This window comes from Bos grunniens, chromosome 24 (genome assembly GCF_055505025.1).
Source record: "Bos grunniens cultivar Pamir isolate PY7600 chromosome 24, Bosgru_T2T1.0, whole genome shotgun sequence".
Classification (NCBI taxonomy): Eukaryota; Metazoa; Chordata; class Mammalia; order Artiodactyla; family Bovidae; genus Bos; species Bos grunniens.
The window spans coordinates 24,573,215-24,598,396 of record NC_141188.1 but is presented as its reverse complement, the minus strand read 5'-3'; the positions used below and the strand labels follow the sequence as shown (position 1 = coordinate 24,598,396).

Below are 25,182 nucleotides of genomic sequence, written 5' to 3'. Positions count from 1 at the left end.
AGTAACATTAGAATTTTTTTTTTTTTTTTTGCAAAGTATCATACAGTAAACCCATGGAAGAACTCGCCTTTGGGGCCCAATATTTAACATTCTCTGCTGTGAAACTCTTGAGATCACGTATAAAGAAACAGTCTCATAATGACATTTATCATAACCCTATTGTGGTATTTAATGTTTAATATTGTGGTATTTGGGGCTTCCCTGATAGCTCGGTTGGTAAAGAATCCACCTGCAATGTTGGGAAGATCTCCTGGAGAAGGGATAGGCTGCCCACTCCAGTGTTCTTAGACTTCCCTTGTGGCTCAGCTGGTAAAGAGTCCTCCTGTAATGCAGGAGACCTGGGTTCGATCCCTGGGATGGGAAGATCCCCTGGAGAAGGGAAAGGGTACCCACTCCAGTATTCTGGCCTGGAGAATTCCATTGACTGCATAGTCACAGAGTCGGACATGACTGAGTGACTTTCATTCACTTCATTCATTATGATGTTTTATCACATACCACTTGCAATGTACATAACTGCATAATGAAGATGCAGAAAATTTATTTTTTAAAACTAATAAAATTAAAATGTAATTGAATAGAGTCTATAAATCCAAATACTCATATGGATCAGGACCTCATGTGTCCTGATTCAAAAAGACACCACAGTCCAGAGAGATCCCTATCTGAGTAAGGAAAATCTTATTTATGGGCATTATCTCCAGTTCAATAAGGGCCACTCTATCTGGTTTACACACTGTATATTTTTGAATACATCTAAAGAGAGGGAATTAGGAAAAAAACATACATGTATATATACACACATATGGCATATACATATAAAGCTTACCAACACTATAGCTTTTGGCCCAGATACTTTTACAGATGTGGTATGAAAGTATAAAGTCTAACCAATGGCTTTCTTACATTTATTTGAGTTTTCTTTTACTCAGTTCATGCAAGAGAAAAGATAAGCAGTGAACATCATTATACTTCTACAGAGGAACTTCTGAATCAGGGGAGTGGCACATGGAAACAGTCTTACATAGGTGAAGACATTTTTCACCTAAACCTTGAACAAATATCTATTAAAGGCATAGGCACTAAAATTATCCCTGAATACTGCTAGGTATGGTTCTATACCACTAATACTCTTGGCCATATTAAATAATTGAAACCAACTGTTGGTAACTGTTTCACAATCCAGACATGATGGAACTTCCAGATGTACAAGCTAGATTTATAAAAGGCAGAGGAACCAGAGATCAAATTGCCAACATTCCCTTGGATCATAGAAAAAGCAAGGGAATTCCAGAAAAACATCGACTTCTGCTTCATTGACTATGCTAAAACTTTTGACTCTATGGATCACAACCAACTGGAAAATTCTTCAAGCATTGGGAATACCAGACCACCTTACCTGTCTCCTGAGAAACCTGTATGCAGGTCAAGAACTGGACATGGAACAATGGACTGGCTCAAAGTTGGGAAAGTAGTACATCAAGGCTGTATACTGTCACCCTGCTTATTTAACTTTTTGCAGAGTTCAACATGTGAAATGCCAGACTGCATGAAGTTCAAGCTGGAATCAAGATTGCTGGGAGAAATATTAATAACATAAGATATGCAGATGACACATTCCTAATGGAAGAAAGTGAAGAGGAACTAAAGAGCCTCTTGATGAAGGTGAAAGAAGAGAATGAAAAAGTTGGCTTTAAACTCAACATGCAAAAACTGAAGATCATGGCATCTGGTCCCATCACTTCATGGCAAATAGATGGAGCAAAAATGCAAACAGTAGCAGACTTTATTTTCCTGGGCTCCAAAATCGCTGTGGACAGTGAGTGCCTCCATGAACTCAAACAATGTTTGGTCCTTTGAAGAAAAGCTATGCCAAACCTAGGTAGTGTAGTAAAAGGCAGAGACATCACTTTGTTAACAAAGGTCCCTATAGTTAAAGCTATGGTTTTTCTAGTAGTCATGTATGGATGTGAGAGTTTGACCATCAAGAAGGCTGAGCATCAAAGAATTGATGTTTTCGAACTGCAATATGGAGAAGACTCTTGAGAGTCCCTTGGACAGCAAGGAGATCAAACCAGTCAATCCTAAAGGAAATCAATCCTGAATATTCATTGGAAGGACTGATGCTGAAGCTGAAGCTCCAATACTTTGGCCACTTGATATGAAGAGTCAACTCACTGGAAAAGACCCTGATGTTGGGAAGATTGAGGGCAGGAGGAGAAGGGGGCAACAGAGGATGAGATGGTTGACGACATCATTGACTCAGTGGACATGAGCTTGAGCAAACTCTGGGAGATAGTGAAGGAAAGGGAAGCCTGGTGTACTGCAGTCCATAGGGTCTCAAAGAGTCAGAAAGGACTGAGCTACTGAACAACAAATAGGAAATCATTATAATCACTTGTTGTTAATTTTTTGGCTAATTTTAATGTGATTCCAAAAAATGCTTTGATCAGGATTCATCATAAATGCTCTCAGGTAAAAAGTGTATTCATAGCAACATAATCAGTTAAACAAAAAGGCAGACATTTAGGTTGTCTGATCAAATTTGCATTTACTCTGACCCTCGGCAATTTTTGCTTCCAAATCCTAACTGCCATTTCAGCAAGACTTCCCATTACACTGTATCTATTTGACCTCTATACATCTGTTAACCAACTGAACACCTGGGCCTTAACATCTTCAATATCAAAACTAGGATGCTGCCAGGTTTGCACTTTAGCCCCCTCGAACTTTCTACTGCCCCCTGGTGGTGGGTGCTCAACTTTTTGGTTGGGTTCTTATCAATCCCATAGTACTGATTTTGCTACACTCTGGTACTGTTGCTGGGGCTTCCCTGACAGCTCAGTTGGTAAAGAATCTGCCTGCAATGCAGGAGACCCCAGTTTGATTCCTGAATTGGGAAGAGCTGCTGGAGAAGGGATAGGCTACCCACTCCAGTATTCATCAATTACTCCAATATGCCTTTTTCAGTTTATATCAGTGCCTACTATTCCCTTTGTTCTTCTCTGATCATTTTCTATATTCAGTCATCACACCCATTTATCAGGTCCTCTTGTCTTTTTCATTTAGTTAAGGGGTGCCCCAGTCAGGAATATCTTGAGTTGATTTTTAAATATGATTAAGATTCCAAGGGGCTTCCCAGGTGGTGCTATTGGTAAAGAACCCTCCTGCCAAAACAGGAGACACAAGAGATGCAGGTTCAATCCCTGGGTTGGGAAGAGCCCCTGGAGGAGGACACAGCAACCCACTCCAGTATCTTGGCCTGGAGAATCCCGTGGACAGAGGAGCCTGGGGGGCTACAGCCCATAGGGCTGCACAAAGTCAGACATGACTGAAGCAACTTAGCACACAAAGGTTCCTAGATAAAATACAACACTCACAATTAAATGTGAATTCCAGATAAACATGTGATATTGGGAATAACATATTAAAATTATTGCTAATCTGAAATTCAAATACAACTGAGCATTCTGTATCTTTATTTGTTAAATCTGGAAACCTTGTAGGGTACATTTAACTGAGATGAATGAAAATATGGGTTAGAGCCCAAAGATAATTTTAAATGTGGAACAAACTGTTGTGCCAGGAAGATCTAAGAATATATCAAGAGCAGAAGCGAGAAGCAGGGTAGGTGGAAGTGATTACTGGGCATCTGCAGGCAATCTGAAATCACAGTGCTCACTGAAAGCAATGTTTTCCAACTTTTTAGACCAACAGCACAGGCAGAAATGTATTTTACATCCTAAGCTAGCACATATACACATTTCTACAGTAAAACATATCATTTATGTTCTCTATTTCTTTTTTTTAAAAGTTATCACAACTCACTACATTCACCTGAAAATCCACGAATGGGTCATGACACATAATGTGAAAAATACTAGTCTAAAGCACAGGAATACAGTCTGTCGGTGCAAAGACATTTGCTGTGGTGTTGAGAGAAGATGGTGGTTATGTGGTCGAGTTTAAAAGGAAGGCTGCAAATTCAAAGGAGGTCTAAAGCGGGCAAGACTATTCTTAGACAGTTCAGGTCAAACTTTAGACAGCTAAAAGCAAGTTGGAACTCTGAGGCAAATGTTTCAGATGAAGGGCGAGGGGAATAAAAATGGAATCAAGTGCAGTCTAGCCTCCAGGGCTAGGGAAAGGGTACAAGGGCAAAGAAAGAGGCAAAGGCAGTGAACTTGGGCAGAGGCACAGAAATATGCTATATGATGAAAAGAAACCAGAGGAGGAAAAGAGAGAGGTAACACCCTTCCAGGGCCACATCGCATGAGCTGAGCATGACATCACCGTACATTAGCAAATCAGGATGCAGGCAAACAAGAAATAGAAATTATCTAAGTCAATTATAGCTAATTCATTTTTATAAGAAATAGTTTTTGCTTCACTGATGACACTTAAAATTTAGCTATACTGCTTTGCAGAAAAGAACTTTATTTTCTATTTTCATCTTTATGATAATGATGAACAGCTTTAACTTGGAGTTGTATTTTGCAATAATTAAAATAGCCATGAACTGCGCAAATGTGACTACAGCAAAAAGAGAGTCCAATAAACTGGAATTATATTTCCAAAGTTGTGGGTAATGTTTTTGTGTTTCTTCTTCTGTTAGAATATCTGGCTATTAAGGAACAGATTGTCATAACAGAGAATCTTTATATTAGATGAAAAAAAAAGTGAGCAGATGGACACTAAAAAAGTTTTTCTCCATACATGGCTCCTAAAAGTAAAATAAAGAGAATCCCTAACTGTTGCATGTAAATAAAATGACTCCACACAGCAAATGTTTATTCAGTGACTTGCAGCATGAATAGCTTCATTAAATATAGAATTGCACACATGGAAGTGTGGGGAAATTGACTTCCTCTATCTTCTGTGATATATTAGTGTTTTTGCTGGGGCTTAGGGAAGAACAAGTTGAATTCCACTTTTTTTTGGTCCAAAATTCAGTGGCATGGTCAAGTTCTCATGGGTTCCTGTTTCAGCTTCCTTGGTTTAAGTTTACCCTTACTAAGCCCCACAGAGGGACGGTAGTACTTCTTTTAAAACACGTAGTCAAGAATATTGCTGCCACAGTCACCCAAAACAGTCAAGATTTAGCCATCTTAGGAGAAACAAGAAAAATGGAGACGCTTAGGCTTCACTTTACTAAGGAGAGCCGTGAGTCACACAACCCTCATGTTGTTGCTCAGTCGCTCAGTCGTGTCCAACTCTTTGAGACCCCATGGACCGCAGCATGCCGGCCTCCCTGTCCTTCACCATCTCCCTGACTTTGCTCAGACTCAAGTCCATTGAGTCAGTGATGCCACCCCTCCATCTCATCCTCTGTCACACCCTTCTCTTCCCGCCCTCAGTCTTTCCCAGCATCAGGGTCTTTTCCAATGAGTCAGTTCTTTGCATCAGGTGGCCAAAGGATTGGAGCTTCAGCTTCAGCATCAGTCCTTCCAATGAATATTCAGGACTGATTTCCTTTAGGACTGACGGGTTTGATTTCCTTGCAGTCCAATGCACTGTCAAGAGTCTCCAATACCACAGTTCAAAAGCATCAATTCTTCGGTGCTCAGCGTTCTTGATGGTCCAACTCTCACATCCACACATGACAACTGGGAAAACCATAGCTTTGACTTTAGGGACCTTTGTCAGCAAAGTGTATCTCTGCTTCATATGCAATGTGCAGAGTCTGTGAGGAGTTCAGAGGATTTAGGGCACCAACCACTCGTCTCCTTGTGTGGTCCTGCAATAAAACTTTCTCTGCTCCAGCATTTTGGTTTCTTTGGCCTCACTGTGTGTCAGGCACACCAGGGTGACTTTTGAAAACAAGGAATAACTAGAACTGTGTTGCTGGAACTTAGCACTCAGGGGTTAAGGATAAATCTTGGAGTACCTGGGGCAATGCCATCTATCTGGTCCCGAAGTCTGTAGTGCCCTACTGAGAAATGCTGCTTTAGACTGTACAAATAACTGTGCAAATCAATGGATACATTTCATATACCAAATCACAGTGCCCAGGAATGCCTAAAAATATTTGAACACCAAATACTAAAAAAAAAATTTGTTCTGAATTCCAATTCTTGGAATCCATTTTTTCACTATTCACCTCCTTTCTGATTGCTAGGGCCAAGGAGCAGAGCCATGCTCAACCACGGCTGTGTTATGGCAGAGGACATTCCCAGAAAATGAGGGGGAGGGGAGGGGGAGGAGAAGAGCAGATGAACAGAAGAAAAAAAAAAAAAAAAAACAGGAAAAGGATGACACTTGTTACTTACAAAATGAGTAAAACTGCTGCAGATGAAGTTAGTGAATAGTACTTTCAATTCTGGAAAAGTCATGAATGAAAACACGGGGGGATGTTTTCCACGGGCCACTGAGGACATAGATGATACAAACAAAGAGGCTGCTCGACATCTAGTTAGTAGACAAAAAGGCGTTTAGGCATCTGTCACCTCACAAACAATTTTGAATTTTTAGAGAATATCATGTCTCTAAATATAAAAATGTGTACATAAAATATCATGTTGGGACCAATGATTACATTTACACCTTTACATACATAAATACTTATGAGCCTCAAAACAACCCTACAATTAACACATGCAAAAACTGCATGCATAAAACTTGCCTGCTGCTGCTGCTGCTAAGTCACTTCAGTCGTGTCCGACTCTGTGCGACCCCAGAGATGGCAGCCCACCAGGCTTCCCTGTCCCTGGGATTCTCCAGGCAAGAACACTGGAGTGGGTTGCCATTTCCTTCTCCAATGCATGAAAGTGAAAAGTGAAAGTGAAGTCGCTCAGTCATGTCCGACTCTTCACGACCCCATGGACTGCAGCCCACCAGGCTCCTCCATCCATGGGATTTTCCAGGCAAGAGTACTGGAGTGGGGTGCCATTGCCTTCTCCAAATCATCCACTAGAAAGCATTATTTGTCCTGGGCAGTTTGAAAGGCTGCATTGGCACATTTTCACCACAAGGGTGCACTGAAGTAGCAATTTATCAAGCTGGACATAAAGAACTAATGATGTTTTCCCAAAGGGTTAATTCCTTTTCAAGGAATATATCTATTCACAATAACACAAAAAGTATCAATGACAGAATTTGTGACATTAGTTGATGATAAACTGGTTTGGATGAGTTCTTAAATATTTTGACGGTCTCAACTACATAAAAGAAAATTTGAGTATAAAGGATTTGCACTCTTACTCTGCCCACCTGGGCTAATTCTCAGTAGAGCTGTATAAGAAATAAATCAATTCTGACAAATGAATGAACATTATTATTCTGTTTTAGGATTGTTATTTAATAACTCTAATTTGCAGGCCACTGATTTACTTTTTACTTCTGAGTTGGTTTTATGCATCTGACTGCTTACGCTTAGTCTGAGTAATTTTGAGTTATCAAAAATAATGAGTATTCCTACATGAAAGTTAGGTTTAACATTTTGTGTGTGTGTGTGTGTTTAGTCACTCAGTTGTGTCTGACTCTTTGTGACCCCATGGACTATAGCCCACCAGGCTCCTCTGTCCACGGAATTCTCCAGGCAAGAATACTGGAGTGGGTTGCCATTCCCTTCTCCAGGAGAATCTTCCCAACCCAGGGATGGAACCTAGGTCTCCTGCATTGCAGGCAGATTCTTTACTGTCTAAACTGCCAAGGAAGCTCTAAAGTTATGTGTCTGTGCTTCTGTGCTTAGTCACTCAGTTGTGTCTGACTCTTTGTGACCCCATGGACTGTAGCCTGCCATGCTCCTCTGTCCATGGGGATTCTCCAGGCAAGAATACTGGAGTGGGTTGACATGCCCTCCTCCAGGGGATCTTCCCAACCTAGGGACCAAACCCAGGTCTCCCACATCGCAGGTGGATTCTTTACCGTCTGAGCCACCAGGGAAGCCCAATATTAAGTGTACCATGTTTAAATTTGATAGCTGTTTTCAATACTCAGCAATCACCTTCATAAAACCTCTATACTTGGGGAGGGGATATGTGGATATGGCTGTGTATCTGATAAGAAATAAACCAATGTATGAAAATGTAAGTGATGTGTTTATACCTTGCCTCAAAGACAATAGCATAATTAAATGGAGCATCAAAACTTTCCCTGAAAAACAAAGGGAGGGGGGCACATGGGTTAAATAACTTTGCTACCTTATTCAGAGCCTGCAAAACTGCAGAAATCCTGGGTGCTGTTCAAGTCAACACAAACGGAGTAGCGCAGGGTCTTTACAGCCACGGGCCACAGTTCTGATCTTATTTCATTATCTCCATTTATAGCAACATCTTTATACTACTTAGTTGGTATCAAAAATTCAAGGACTTCACAGAGACAAGTTGAAATTTTTCCTTCAACAAGCGTTTATGGAAAACCATGAGATGGTCCTTTTACTAAGCTGAAACTATACAGTAATATGAGAGATGGATATGGCCCCTCACCATTAGGGACGTCACCATTTTTTTTTTTTAACTTTGACACTAGGTATAAATAAAAGGGGAAAAAAAGAAGGAAAATTTTGCTATTTTCAGCAACATGGATGGACTCGGAGGGCATTAAGTGAAATAAGTCAGACAGAGAAAGACAAATACTGTGTGATATCACGTATGTGTGGAATCTAAAATATACAACAAACTATTGAATATAACAAAAAAGAAGCAGACTCATAGAGAAAAAAACTAGTGGCTACTAAACGGGAGAATGAGGGGCAAGGGAGGCACCAACTACTGGGTATAAGATGGACTCCAGGATATATTGTACAATACGGAAAATATAAGCACTATTTTGTAGTAACTGTAAATGGAAAGTAACCTTTAAAAATTGCATTAAGTAAATTGGATAAAATAAACAAGAGGAATCACACAAAAGTACCATAAAATAGTTATAACCGAGTAAGTTTTAAAATAATAAAATATATTTTTAGATCACTGACAATATATAACAGAATCACTGAGTTCTATATTTACAAATGTCTATAAAATATATTTGAGTTTGGAATATTAAAATTTTTTCCTACTTCTATTTGATATCCCAAACAGTTGCTTATTTAAGCCATTTCAGGGTGTAATAACAAAGAGAAATAAACAATGTCATCTGCATAAAAAAGACAGGGACTTATATCTGTTTAACTGCTGTATTATTTTGCTTTTTTTTTTCACATTAGGTCCATGAAGATTGTTTACAGACATAAAATTAATTCCAAGCCCCAGAGAATATTTTCTTTAATCCTTGGCTTCAGAAACACCCTATATATGCACTTGGATCTGTGTTAGCAAAAGGAAGAAATCACGATAGTAAAAGGGAGTCTGAGGAGGGCACAGGAACACAGCATGTTGATATTCTATCCGTAAATCATGACTAGGCAGTTCCTCCACTGAGAAATCTACTTAATGTTCATAGTTTTTAATCTAATACTTTCTATTTTGAAACAATACTCTCATCTTTTACAAATATTTCATAAAAAGAAACAGGTGGGGTTTGCAGAGGCTTTTCATCCTCATCTTGATACCATGGGCTTCCCAGGTGGCGCTAGTGGTAAAGAACCCACCTGCCAATGCAGGAGACTCAAGAGACACAGGTTCGATCCCTAGAGGAAGGCATGGCAACCCACTCCAGTATTCTTGCATGGAGAATCCCAGGGACGGAGGGGCCTGGCAGGCTGCAGTCCGTGGGGGTCACATAAAGTCATACATGACTGAAGTGACTGAGCACACACACACTCGTTAACACGAGTTCTCAACTTCTATACCATACATGCCAAAGACTACTACCCATGATGCCACACTAGGACTCATACAAAAACCAGGGTGATTGTGCTACTTGGGACATTAGTAAGTTTATCTATGGCATGTCACACATTTCTTGCCTACCTGTTCTTCAGCTAAACCCAGCTACATATGAGAGACAAACACATTTACAAAATGATCACTCAAAATGTCAATGACTGCTAGCAGCCTAATTTATTCTCTAGCTTCTCTTGCCCAAGGATATGTGAAGTCCATATAAAGATATAGAAGTCAATGGTTTAATCCAAAGAAATTAAATTCTAATTATAAACTTAAGGCATTGTGATAGGGAAGGGAAATGATATTCAGAGATCAAGGCCTTCCTGACACTAAGCACAGAAATAACTATAACCCGCTATTTCAGTAGTGTCTCAGACTACAGGACTATAAGTCAAGCAAGACTGATGGTTACAGGATCATTTATGTTTACAATGAAATTTGAGGCCTGGTCACATCTGTTGCATTGCAGCTTCAAATCACATTATAAATTTAGTAATGGCCTGCTCACCACATGATTTAGATTACTGCAAAAATTTTAACAAAATGGAGAGCAGTGAAAATCTGACGACACTTGAGATTTATCCCCTTTCTTATTTGATTGCTATTTTAAAAACTTGGAAAAAAGAAGTCTAATGACTACAGATATTTTTCATGATTATTACTATCATTATTATTATTTATAAGAGAGCTCTCTAGATAATAATAAAACCAAAATCTTCTATCTCTCTGCTATGTTCATCAGCCAATCTGCTTTATCAAGAGCAGGAGGCATTTCCCTGAACACTTCTTGTGCCAGCCAACTTGTTCACTTTGGTACTGTTTTCCTTGTGTCTCCCAGTACAGTAATGGCTCCACACGTACTGTGAAAATTGCTGTAATTCCTTCAGAGTTGGAAGAAAATAGAAATATAGCCCGCTCATTTCACATGTTCAAAAACTGTGGCCTAAGCCAAATAGAGGGTAGATGAATTGCTAGGAACTCTCAAAACTTTAATTTAGTGTTGTTGTTGTTGTTTTTTTTTTGGACAGTAAAAATGGTTGCAACTTTTTGTCATTCCTCTTATTCTCAACTGACAAGAATTCTGAAAATGTTGACATAACAAACTAGCCCAAACAGTGCAAGTTAAAATATCCCACTTAGCAGTAAAGGCACCAAACCTATAGATATTAATAAAAAAAGAACAGGATAAAAATGATGCTGACTAGGTTTTAAGGTTAAGTGTTACAAGACCTGAAAAAAATAAATACTTTTCCTTTCTAAAGTCAGAATAGGGATACAGACATTCTGGCTCATATATTATTTTTCTATAGTATGTCCCTGAATGTTGCTGTTCAGTCACTCAATCGTGTCCAACTCTTTGCAACCCATGGACTGTAGCCCACCAGATTTCTCTGCCCATGAATATCCCTGAATAGGAATATTCTATTCATATTGAAAGTAAATTATTTAAAGAGAGCCAGTTTTAAAATTTTTCAGAAGAGTAATTGAAAATTAACATAAGACTGGAACTTGGGAAGAAGCAAAGAAATAACTGAAATTCTCAGAAACATCATCTAGCAGGAAAGGTTGTAAACAAAGGGATCCTGGCTTACTTCCGTTCTTCCCTTCAGCCTGGTCAAACCATATGCTGTTGGTTATGCTGTGGACTGTCAGAGACTGTGACATTTATAAGATGTACACAAAATAATGCCTCAGTCATGACTTTTCCTCTCTTTCCCAACATGGAAGCATTGGGGCAAGCAGAGGAAATTACATCCATAATTATAATTAGGACAATGATGGAGCTATGCTGATTGTCCTTCTACCTGGTACAAGACTAGTGACTGGCTAAAGGAGAAATAGCATTATTCAAAAGTTGACCACAAATCAAGCACTTCATGAATATTAACTGATTTATTTATTTTACCATGCCATGTATATCATTATCTAAACAGGAGGGGAAAAAAATAAAAAAATAAATAAGTGGCCCAAAGAGGCACAGAGAGGAAGTACTAAATCTGAAATTTAAAACTGAGTCTGCCTGGCTTCTGCTCTACTTTCTGGTAGCTGTAGCATATGCTTTCCATTCGGAATTAAATGAATGCAATTATTGGCAGCTCTGTATGTGAGTAATACGTGTAAACTTACTGTTTCACACCACAAGTTACATGTGTATGTGTACATTTACACGTATATATGCAGACTGTTCTGTCTACTGAAAACACTGACTTTTCTCACTAGTTCCTGTATTTCCACCACTTGATTTTATTTTAGCAAGAAAGAGCTTTGAAACTTTATCCTTTAATTGGACCCTAACTAAAGACACCTTTCTGGGAAGCCAACTGTGCTTTAGCCTGTGACAAAATGCAAGAGATAAAACACAACTGGAGAAGAGCTGTTTCCTGAAGGTGGAATTCAGACAATAGTTAAAGACTTCAGAAAAGTTAAGGACTGGAAGATAGCTTCCTGCATTCATGATTTTTTTAAACAACGTTACACAATTAATTTTGAAGTCACTTTCCAACCTGCTAAGTATACTTGCATTCAATCTTCAGTACAAAGATATATTTAAGTTCAAATGTAAGTGATATCTGAATGATTCACACTTCTTCTCTACTCTGTTAATGTATATAATCAACTCAAAAATATTGAAGGAAACACATTCAATGCACCAATGAAGGTTTATACAGAGAGACAAATGAAAGGGAAAAAATACCTAAAAGACACTAGAATTCAACAATGGCTGAAAAAATTATTTTTGATAGCCTTTACATATTCCTAAAATGTGTCATTTTATGTGGATTTTTAAAAAGAGCTCATAAGTAGCAGAACACCCCCTACAATTTTATCTCTAGTCAGATCAGATTGCGATAAAATTTAAGTTGTATAATGACTAGATATTTCAAGGAATGATATACTGCAGATAGGTAAAAACAAATGGCATTCAGAAGTTAATCCAATATTAAAGGACCACCATTTCCTGCAGAGTGAAAACACAGAAAAGATTTGCAAAAAAGGCAAAGTAAATAAAATGACCACTAAATCTATTGGTAATATTATTAAGACAATATGACACGTTTTAATGATTAGTTGTATAAGTATAGTTTCTTGGCTATGTAGCATAAGGGAGAAAAAGAAAGTCAATAAACATAATCATGCATGTTCTATGAGCCAATGTGTTAGAAATAGAAAATAATCTTAATGGGAACCATTATAATTGCAGTAGGTATCTAGCTAATTTTACCAATGACTAGCCAATTCCAGCATTAGCATTGAGAACTAAATTCTGACCCAACAGTCTAGGGCCCTAACAGCACTAAACCATTTCATTTCAAATTACATTTAGTGTGATGTCCCATTAGTTGAACACTTATATTAGCTTTTAACATTAGACTTAAATTCATTATAGAGTCGTGTGTACAGTTTTGCTGGCAATGCAGCAGTGTTTGTTTTTTTTCTTCCCCTATGATATATTATTACTCCATAAAATAGAAATGTTTTCTAATTAGGATTCAATCGAGAGATACCAGAAGGCAAAAGATTAGGCCAGAAGAAACCTTTGTGGTATTAGGAAAAGGTGAGAATACTTTAATTGCAAAAACAAAAATTAAATTTGGCAAAGAGAAGGATCTTCAAAAAGGACATTCTCAAGAGGGAATGGGTGATGCTTCAGACACTATTAGTATGTTCAAAGTTGGTATCTATCTCTACTCCAAAATGCAGAAAATGTCTCCAAAATGTTAATGCAAAATGATATATATTGGAAATGTATTTACCAATTAATTGGAAGGATTTAGCATGTTTTATGGCAGTAGATCAGTGTCTCTACATTTAGTAAAACATAGGATGAGAGATTTGGGTCTATGATCTATTTTTATTTTAATTTAAAGTCTCTAGTAAATGCACTTCAAAGATTAAATCACTTTCAATTGCTTTTGGCACCTACACAGATTTGGCTGCCATATGATTACTGACAATGAAGCTACTTGGGTTTTTTGTTGGTTTGCTTTCATTTAATACAATTGAACTTATGTATTCCTACCTTACAAAGTCCTATCAAGTTCAGGTAGCTATTTTGTAAAAATGAATTATCATTACCATAAGAATATACAGTTAGTGATATTAGTAGATCAATATATAATTTTTTCTCCTATTAGTATCTAGAGATACAGCCCTGGCTTAGGAGACAGGCAAAATGAGTATGTTCAGTAATATTAATTTGCACAAAAAAAATTTAAGAAGCTAGATTATTGTCATTAGTCATGATAAAAATGTCTCCTAGGATATGTAAGTCAAAAGAAAGTTTATGTGGCAGAATTATGTAAGGAAACTTACAAAAGTGCCTGCCCACAAACCATGCAATCTGGAAACAGCCAAGAAACAAAACCATAGAGAAGGAGAGATAAATACAACATGTATTAGGGGTTATTATGCAACTAAGATTCAATATGATCCTGGAAATATAGCAAAAAATAGTTATGGAAAAGAAGCTATTTCTTATGCTCAGTAGCTAATTTTCAAACATATGTACCTGTATTTGAAACTTTGAGCATTTCACACATTTTTCTGTATCTGAAAAAAAAATGGATCCAGACTGATATTGTGTATAAATATAGCTGAAAACAGTTAATATAAAGGTAGCCAAAAGCAAAGTTCAATAAGAATCATAAAAAAAGGATATTGTTCTGATTGCTGATAAAGTATTTCTGATGTACACTTGCTCATATTGGAAAAGAATGATTTACTGTTCAATTTTCCTAGAAAGGATGAATTATCTATAATAAGATGATTTCATAAAATGTTTAATTAAATTAAAAACTAGAATAAAATGTTTAGATCGAACAGTAAGTATAATTAGAGACTTTAGAAATAATATATAACTTCATTTTGACAGTAAATATTTCAAAGTCTAACAGTTAATTAAATCTGTATTCTAGATAATTTACAATAAAAACATTATATATTTTCATTTTTAATTGATCAAGGGCATTAGACTATAAAAATAATACATTTTAAAAATAATCTATACTGGAAAATTAAGAAATGCATACCCTTCAGGGTAAATGTATTTAATACAAGGTAATATAAGAAGAGGACATAAAATTTTCTTATTCATGTGATTATAATTATTAAATAAGAAATACCTGAACATATTAATATGATTTGAAGGGGAAGGACAGTTAAGACAATAGTAGTAGTAAAACATTCATCTGTTCCAGTACATAATTTATATTGTATGATTTGAAAATATATTATGTATTGAACATATAATACAAATATTCTTCCCATGTGGGCATTTAACTGGGACTAACCACATTGTATGCTTATTTTAAAAAAATAACACTAAAAACACATTTGAACTATATGAAATAAACTTAGTGAACATACAACAAAAATAAAATCAGTAATAATAATAGTTTAAATGCTGGGTATGACCATGATACAGTAAAATTTATGTTGAAGATAGAATATTCATAATTAACCCAACTTTAGCAAGTATATAATATCAAATTTCAAAATGCATGCCTTTTTTTCTCTTTTATTTTCATTTCTCAACTTACTGCTTTGTAAGTTCTCTTTTGTCCAGCGTGTTTCCGAATTTGTTCTCCATTTGGCCCTGTTTCCACATGCATTGAATAGATAATGTCAAAGAAATCTTCAACCACAGCTACCCGCCGCAAAGATAGCTTCTCATCTACCCCTACGCCATCCTGTAAACAAAACCAAAAAAAAAAGGCATAAGATTAATAAAGATGTATTAAATACATAAGATTAACACATAAATTTCATTATACAAAAGCATTTTGATAAACCGAACCAAATCATCTAGATAGGAAAATTGAAAACATGTGATTGAATATCTTGTTTTATACTTTATTTACATATAAAACTTTAAGAAACATGAAAGAGATATTTGGCAGATTTAATCATGCCAACAAAGATTGATTTATCTAGTAAATATCTATTGTGTCCCTGGGTACTGGACATTGTTATTAGAGAAAAGAAATAATATGAAACCTCTACCGTAATATCATAGAGTCTAGGAAAGAAAATTCATCTATTCTTCTATCCAGATTAGACTAAGAGATAGTATGTGTTAAAGGTTAAAACTGTGAGCTCTAGAGATTATCTAGGTGTAAAATTTGGATCATCCACTCAGAAGTTGTGTATTTTGTGCAAATCACCTAAACCTCTCTAAATTTGTTTTCTTACCCATAAAATAGGGATGTTGCTTACTTAACAGAACTGTAATCATTAAATGAAATAATGTATGTACGGGATATAACCCAGTGTTTGACATTTAGTGAACAGTCAGTAAATCGTGGCTTTTGCCATTCTGATGATCATGATAAAAATATAAGTACTAGGGCAATTCAGAGAATAAAGATGTCATCTCTGACTAAAGCACCTTCATAGAAGAAACAGAATTTGACAGTATGCTGAAGAAGGGGATTCATCATGGCAGAGAGAAAGACCACAATGAGCTAAAAGTTCCCGTACGTGATTGAGAAGAGTAAATAGTAAGCTTTGAATGAGATAAGAAATAAATTTAATCTTACATGGCTCCACCTGAAAGAATTCACTACTTCTGAGTGGAGGCTCCCAAGTACCACCTATCTCTAGAGCACCCATTTTTATCCTTTAACCCTTAGTCTAATATTGACGACATCATAGATACATTTTTATTTCTAAGGTGAAAGGTTTTCCTACTTACAAATACACACACACACATTCAGACAGTGTTCTTATTCAAACCTTATTCAACCTGAAGTAACACTGTATTTCCATCAGTGCTGGCACACAACAGACGAAGGTGATTAACCTGAGCAAAATCATTTCACAGTCAATGAGTCAAATGGCAAAGCCTCTTTCAACAACAGTGCTGGCAGACTAAGTTCACTGCAAAACTGAAAGCAAATTGCGTGATGTTTTTTGTTAGTTTCATTTTATTTTATTGATTTGTTTCTGGTTTATAATAGAGCTCAGAAGCAGTAGTGCCTAAAGCAGGATATTAAATAACTATATATATATAAAGTTTTATATAAGGCCAACTGCTGAGTTTTCCATATTTCCTGGCATGTTGAGTGCAGCACTTTCACAGCATCATCTTTCAGGATTTGAAATAGCTCAACTGGAATTTCATCACCTCCACTAGCTTTTTACATAGTGATGCCTCCTAAGGCCCACTTGACTTCACATTCCAGGATGTCTGGCTCTAGGTCAGTGATCATCAACCACCCTGATTATCTGGGTCATGAAGATCTTTTTTGTACAGTTCTTCGGAGTATTCTTGCCACCTCTTCTTAATATCTTCTGCTTCTGTTAGGTCCCTACCATTTCTGTCCTTTATTGAGCCCATATTTGCATGAAATGTTCCCTTGGTATCTCTAATTTTCTTGAAGAGATCTCTAGTCTTTCCCATTCTGTTGTTTTCCTCTATTTCTTTGCACTGATTGCTGAGGAAGGCTTTCTTATCTCTCCTTGTTATTCTTTGGAACTCTGCATTCAGATGCTTATATCTTTCCTTTTCTCCTTTGCTTTTCGCTTCTCTTCTTTTCACAGCTATTTGTAAGGCCTCCTCAGACAGCCATTTTGCGTTTTTGCATTTCTTTTTCTTGGGGATGGTCTTGATCCTTGTCTCCTGTACAATGTCACAAACCTCCATCCGTAGTTCATCAGGCACTCTGTCTATCAGATCTAGTCCCTTAAATCTATTTCTCACTTCCACTGTATAATCATAAGGGGTTTAATTTAGGTCATATCTGAGTGGTCTAATGGTTTTCCCTATTTTCTTCAATTTAAGTCTAAATTTGGCAATAAGGCATTCATGATCTGAGCCATAGTCAGATCCCAGTCTTGTTTTTGCTGACTGTATAGAGCTTCTCCAGCTTTGGCTGCAAAGAATATAATCAATCTGATTTCAGTGTTGACCATCTGGTGATGTCCATGTGTAGAGTCTTCTCTTGTGTTGTTGGAAGAGGGTGTTTGCTCTGACCAGTGCGTTCTCTTGGCAGAATTCTATTAGCCTTTGCCCTGCTTCATTCTGTACTCCAAGGGCAAATTTACCTATTACTCCAAGTGTTTCATGGCTTCCTACTTTTGCATTCCAATCCCCTATAATGAAAAGGACATCTTTTTTGGGTGTTAGTTCTAGAAGGTCTTGTAGGTCTTCATAGAACTGTTCAACTTCAGCTTCTTCGGCATTACTGGTCGGAGCATAGACTTGAATTATTGTGATATTGAATGGTTTGCCTTGGAAACGAACAGAGATCATTCTGTCGTTTTTGAGATTGCATCCAAGTACTGCATTTTGGACTCTTTGTTGACTATGATGGCAAAGAAAGGCAATGCCAAAGAATGCTCAAACTACCACACAATTGCACTCATCTCACACACTAGTAAAGTAATGCTTAAAATTCTCCAAGCCAGGCTTCAGCTTGAACAGTGAACAGTACATGAAAAGTGAACTTCAGATGTTTGAGCTGGTTTTAGAAAAGGCAGAGGAACCAGAGATCAAATTGCCGACATCTGATGGATCATCGAAAAAGCAAGAGAGTTCCAGAAAAACATCTATTTCTGCTTTATTGACTATGCCAAAGCCTTTGACTGTGTGGATCACAATAAACTGTGGAAAATTCTGAAAGAGATGGGAATACCAGACCACCTGACCTGTCTCTTGAGAAATCTGTATGCAGGTCAGGAAGCAACAGTTAGAACTGGACATGGAACAACAGACTGGTTCCAAATAGGAAAAGGAGTACGTCAAGGCTGTATATTGTCACCCTGCTTATTTAACTTTTATGCAGAGTACATCATGAGAAAAACTGGGCTGGAGGAAGCACAAGCTAGAATCAAGATTGCCGGGAGAAATATTAGTAACCTCAGATATGCAGATGACACCACCCTTATGGCAGAAAGTGAAGAAGAATGAAAGAGCCTCTTGATGAAAGGGAAAGAGAAGAGTGAAAAAGTTGGCTTAAAGCTCAACATTCAGAAAACTAAGATCATGGCATCCGGTCCCATCACTTCATGGTAGATAGACGGGGAAACAGTGGAAACAGAGGCTGACTTTTTTTTTCTGGGCTCCAAAATCACTGCAGATGGCAATTGCAGCAATGAAATTAAAAGATGCTTACTCCTTGGAAGGAAAGTTATGACCAACCTAGACAGCATATTCAAAAGCAGAGACATTACTTTGCCAACAAAGGTCTGTCTAGTCAAGGCTATGGTATTTCCAGTGGTCATGTATGGATGTGAGATTTGGACCATAAAGAAAACTGAGTGCCAAAGAACAGATGCTTTTGAACTGTAGTTTTGGAGAAGACTCTTGAAAGCCCCTTGGACTGCAAGGAGATCCAACCAGTCCATTCTAAAGGAAATCAGTTTTGAATATTCATTGGTAAGACTCATTTTGAAGCTGAAATTCCAATAATTTGGCCACCTGATGCAAAGAACTGACTCACTTGAAAAGCCCCTGATGCTGGGAACGATTGAAGGCAGGAGGAGGAGGGGACAACAGTGGATGAGATGGTTGGATGGCATCACCAACTCGGTGGACATGAGTTTGAGCAAGCTCCGGGAGATGGACAGGGAAGCCTGGCATGCTGTAGTCCACGGGGTTGCAAAGAGGTGGACATGACTGTGCAACTGAACTGACTGCACTGATCTTGAGAAAGCATAATAGAGCTGAAAGGTATCAGGTTCCCTGACTTCACATCATACCACAAAGATACAACAGTCAAAGCAGCATGAAACCAGTAGAAAAACAGTATTACAACCACCAGGTAAGCAAGATATATATTTATATGATATACATATACATAATAGTGTGCTACTCAGCCATAAAGATGAATGAGATGTTTCCCTTTGCAAAAACATGGATGGACCTAGATAGTATTAAGTGAAATAATTCAGAGAATGACAAATACCCTGATTTTACTTATATGTAGAATCTAAAAAATAAGTGAACAAACATAATGAAATAGAAACAGAGTCACAGACACATAGAACAAGGAGGTGATTGCCAGAGGGACATGGAGTAAGGGATGAGTGAAACAGGTGAGACAAATTAAGAGGTATAAACTTCCAGTTACAAAATAAATGAGTTACAACATGGGAAATACAGGCATAACAATGTAATATCTTTGTATATGAACTAGTCTTATTGTGGTGATCATTTTGTAATGTATAGAAATACTGAATCATGAGATATGCACCAGGAGCTAACATAATGTTATAGGTCAATTATACCTCCAAAAGCAAATAAACAAAGTCACAGAAAAATAAATTAGATTTGTGGTTACTTGAGAAGGGTGGGATAAGGGGAACTGATTAGTGGTTAAAAGGTACAAATTCCCAGTTATAAGCCCTAGGGATATAATATACACACATGCTAGTAAAGTAATGCTTAAAATTCTCCAAGCCAGGCTTCAGCAATATGTGAACTGGGAACTTCCAGATGTTCAAGCTGGTTTTAGAAAAGGCAGAGGAACCAGAGATCAAATTGCCAACATCTGCTGGATCACGGAAAAAGCAAGAGAGTTCCAGAAAAACATCTATTTCTGCTTTATTGACTATGCCAAAGCCTTTGACTGTGTGGATCACAATAAACTGTGGAAAATTCTGAAAGAGATGGGAATACCAGACCACCTGATCTGCCTCTTGAGAAATCTGTATGCAGGTTAGGAAGCAACAGTTAGAACTGGACATGGAACAACAGACTGGTTCCAAATAGGAAAAGGAGTACGTCAAGGCTACAGCCTTACAGTATATTGTCACCCTGTTTATTTAACTTCTATGCAGAGTACATCATGAGATACGCTGGACTGGAAGAAACACAAGCTGGAATCAAGATTGCCAGGAGAAATATCAATAACCTCAGATATGCAGATGACACCACCCTTATGGCAGAAAGTGAAGAGGAACTCAAAAGCCTCTTGATGAAAGTGACAGTGGAGAGTGAAAAAGTTGGCTTAAAGCTCAACATTCAGAAAACGAAGATCATGGCATCGGGTCCCATCACTTCATGGAAAATAGATGGGGAAACAGTGGAAACAGTGTCAGACTTTATTTTTCTGGGCTCCAAAATCACTGCAGATGGTGATTGCAGCCATGAAATTAAAAGACGCTTACTCCTTGAAAGGAAAGTTATGACTAACCTAGATAGCAATTGAAAGGCAGAGACGTTACTCTGCCAACAAAGGTTCGTGTAGTCAAGGCTATGGTTTTTCCAGTGGTCATGTATGGATGTGAGAGTTGGACTGTGAAGAAAGCTGAGCGCCAAAGAATTGATGCTTTTGAACTGTGGTGTTGGAGAAGACTCTTGAGAGTCCCTTGGACTGCAAGGAGATCCAACCAGTCCATTCTAAAGGAGATCAGCCTTGGGATTTCTTTGGAAGCAATGATGCTAAAGCTGAAACTCCAGTACTTTGGCCACCTCATGCGAAGAGTTGACTCATTGGAAAAGACTCTGATGCTGGGAGGGATTGAGGGCAGGAGGAGAAGGGGACGACAGAGGATGAGATGGCTGGATGGCATCACTGACTCGATGGACGTGAGTCTGAGTGAACTCCGGGAGTTGGTGATGGACAGGGAGGCCTGGTGTGCTGCGATTCATGGGGTCGCAAAGAGTCGGACACGACTGAGCAATCGATCTGATCTGATCTGATGATTAATATAATTAACACTCATGTATGTTATAAAAGAGCTTTGATGACAAGGAAAACTATTTTTCTTTTTCTTTTACTTTATCTATGAGATAATGGATGTTCACTCATTGCAGGCATCATTTCACAATGTATATCAGTCAGATTATTTTGCCTTACACCATAAACTTACAGTGCTGTTTATCAATCGTATCTCAAAAAAACTGGATGACTCCCCCTCAAAAAAATTACAAATCAGAGACCTATCTTTCCACACTAAGTAACTAGAAAATGAGTAAAGTAAAACCAAGCAGAAGGGGAAAATATTTTTTTAAAGAAACAAATTAAATAGAATAGAAAAATATAGACAAGATCAGCAAAATCAAAGAGTAGTCTTAGAAAAAGTTTCTTAAATGACAAAACTTTAGCTTTACTGACCAAGATAAAGACAGAGAAGACACAAATGACTAACTCAGGATATTAAGAGGAAGACTACTGACATCACAAAAATAACTGTATGCTAACAAACTAAATAACCACAGAAGATGAACAACTCCTGCAAAGATACAAATCATTAAAACTAACTTAAAAAATAGAAAATTTGAATAGGTCTGTCACAAGTAAACAGATAAAATTAGTAATAAAAAATCTTTTCACAAGGAAAGTACAAGTTCAGAAGGTTTTACTAGACCAAATAATCAAAAAATTAAGCTGATTCATCACAAATTCTCCTAGAAAAATCGATGAGAAAATACTTCTAAAATCACTCTATGAGGTCAGAATTACCTTTATATCAAAACTATTGGGTTGGCCAAAATGTTCATTTTTAGTGAATTCTTGTGTGGGCATTTTAATACTGAAGACACACAAAAATTTTTTTGGGCAAATTATGCTTAATTATTTCAAGAAAGGTACAAATGCACCTGAAATGCATGTCAAAAGTGGTTTGCAAAGTTTCACGCTGGAGATTTCTCACTGGATGTTTATCCACAGTCAAGTAGACTAGTTTAAGTTGACAGCAATTAAATCGAGACATTGAAAACAATTAGTGTTATACCACACGAGAGATAGCCCATATCCTCAAAATATCCAAATTAAGAGTTGAAAAGTTTCACATTGAATGCACTGGGAATAAATTATTCAATAAAGTTCTAGGTGAAAATGAAAAAATGTCTTTTATTTTTCCTTAAAAACTGAAGGAACATGAGGGAGGAAATGACAACCCACTCCAGTATTCTTGCCTGGAAATCCCCGTAGACAGAGGAGCCAAATGTGCTACAGTCCATGGGGTTGCAGAGTGTCAGACACAACTTAGCGACTGAAAAACAGCAGCACTCATTCATGATAAAAGTTCAGCAAACTAGGAAGTGAGGGAACATCTTCAACTTGACAAAGAACGCTTACAAAAAACCTATAACTAAGTACACTGTATGGAACTAACGTTAGATATATGTCTTCATATAACACCAAGCATGAACCCTAATGTAAAAAGTAGACTTTAGGTGATAAGAATGTGTCGATGCAAGTTTATTTATTATTACAAATATATCACTTTGGGTTGGGATATTAACAGTGGGAGAGTGTGTACATGTGTGGATACAGTGGGTATATGGGAATATATACAGTACAGTATATGTCTGTACTTTCTGTTCAATTTTGCTGAGAATCAAAATCTTCCGTAAAAAATAAAGATTAATTAAAAAGAAACTGAAGGAAAGTTTTGGCTAATGCACTTAATATATCACAAAGAAAAACACTTCAACAAAATACTAATAAATAAAATCCAAACATATATATATATAAATTATTATGTACCATAATCAAGTAGGATAATATTGGATGGTTTAACACAAGAAAATAAATTAATGTGATATACTATATTAATAGAATAAAGGGAAAAAGCATATGATCATCTCAACAGACGCAGAAAAATATTTGACAAAAGCCACACACTTTTCTGACAAAAACTCAGTAAACTAGGAAAAGAAAGGAATCCTCAATCTGATTGTGGGTATCTTTAAAAACCTCCCACTAGTGTCTTATTTAATGGTGAAAGACTGAATGCTTTCCCTCTAAGAACAGGGCAAGATAAGAATGTCTGCTAAAGCCATTTCTAATTAACATTGTATTGAAGCTTCTAGTCAGATCAATTAGACAAGTAAAAGAAAGAAAAGACACCTATAGACTGGAAAAGAGGAAATAAAAATATCTCAATTTGCAGATGACATACTCTTGTATATAAAAAAAATCCTAAGGAATTCACTAAATAACTGTTGGAATTAATAAATGAATTTTTCAAAGGTAAGATTCAAAATCAGTACATAAATATCAAATGTATTTCTGTTCATTAGCAATGAACAACCCAAAAACAAACTAGGAAATATAATTGTATTTATAATGGCACCTAAAAAATAGAATGCTAGGTAAAAGTTTAGATTTAATAATGTTATAGTTCACAAAAGAAGTGCAAAACTTGTATACTGACAGGTGCAAAACAGTATTTATAAGAAATTTTAAAGTATCTAAATTGGGGGCAGGAGGAGAAGGGGATGACAGAGGATGAGATGGCTGGATGGCATCTCCAACTCGATGCACACAAGTTTGGGTGAACTCTGGCAGTTGGCAATGGACAGGGAGGCCTGGCATGCTGCAGTCCATGGGGTCGCAGAGTTGAACACGACTGAGTGACTGAAATGAACTGAACTGACTGAAATATATGTATCCCACGTTCATGGATCAGAAGGCTTAATATTGTTAAGATGGAAATACTCCAAAAATGATTTACAGAATAAATGTAATTGCTATTAAAAGCTACCTAGTTGTTTTGTTTTTTACAGAAATTGACATTAAAATGTATAGGTACTGCAAAGTACTAAGAAAAATTGAAATAATATTTTAAAAGAAGAAATTTGGAGATCTCACATATCTTGATTTCAAAACGTACTATAAATCTAAAGTGATAAACATAGCATTGTACCAGCATGAGAACAGATATATATATCAGTGGGATAGAACTGAGATTTCAAAGATAAAACTTTACACTTATTTTCAACTAAGTGTCCGACAGGAGTGACAAGATACTGCAATGGAGAAAGAATAGTCTTTTCAACAAATGGTGCTGAGACAACTAAATGGTGGTGGTGGTCTAGTCACTGAGTTGTGTCCAACTCCTGCAACCCATGAACTGTAGCCCACAAGGCTCCTCTGTCCATGGGAATTTTCCAGGCAAGAATACTGGAGTGGGTTGCCATTTCCTTCTCCAAAGGATCTTCTGAAACAGGGGTTGAACCCAAATTTCCAGCATTGCAGGCAGATTCTTTACCACTGAGCCACCGGGGAATGAGACAACTGGATACCCAATGCAAAAGACTGAAGCAGCATCACTATGTCACACAATGAAAACTAAATTACAATAGATCATAGATCTAAACATAAGAGCTAAAACTTTAAATGCTTACAAGAAAACAGGAGTATTTTTAACCTTTGGTAAGGCAAGATTTTCTTAGTTATGAATCTTATTGCAAAAGCAACAAGAGAAACACTGATTAAAAAGAACTCCACCAAAATTTTTTTAAAAAGTCATGCCACAAATAGTACAATCAAAAAAGTGAAATGACAACCAATAAAAATGGGAGAAGACATTTGAAAATCTTATATCTAATAAGAGACTGTCATCTGGAATACATGAAAACACAACTCAATAATAGAAAGACAAATAATCCAATTAAAAGCTTGGTTTAAAAATTGAACAATTCTCTAGAGATGTTCAAACTGCTTAAAGGCACAAGAAA

General features: G+C 37.0%; 1 protein-coding gene across 17 annotated transcripts in view; it reads right to left on the bottom strand.

Moving 5' to 3' along the window:
- Positions 1-25,182, bottom strand: part of NOL4 (nucleolar protein 4) — a 557,406-nt gene that overhangs the window by 327,455 nt on the left and 204,769 nt on the right. For 14 of the 17 annotated variants that reach the window (XM_086372830.1, XM_086372837.1, XM_086372831.1 and 11 more), the window contains one exon: positions 15,308-15,457. In XM_086372830.1, the coding sequence (XP_086228956.1) occupies positions 15,308-15,457 (150 nt within the window). Of the gene's footprint in view, positions 1-14,277; positions 14,319-15,307; positions 15,458-25,182 lie in introns of all 17 variants that reach the window. The other 3 variants (XM_086372842.1, XM_086372845.1, XM_086372841.1) reach the window with 1 other exon arrangement.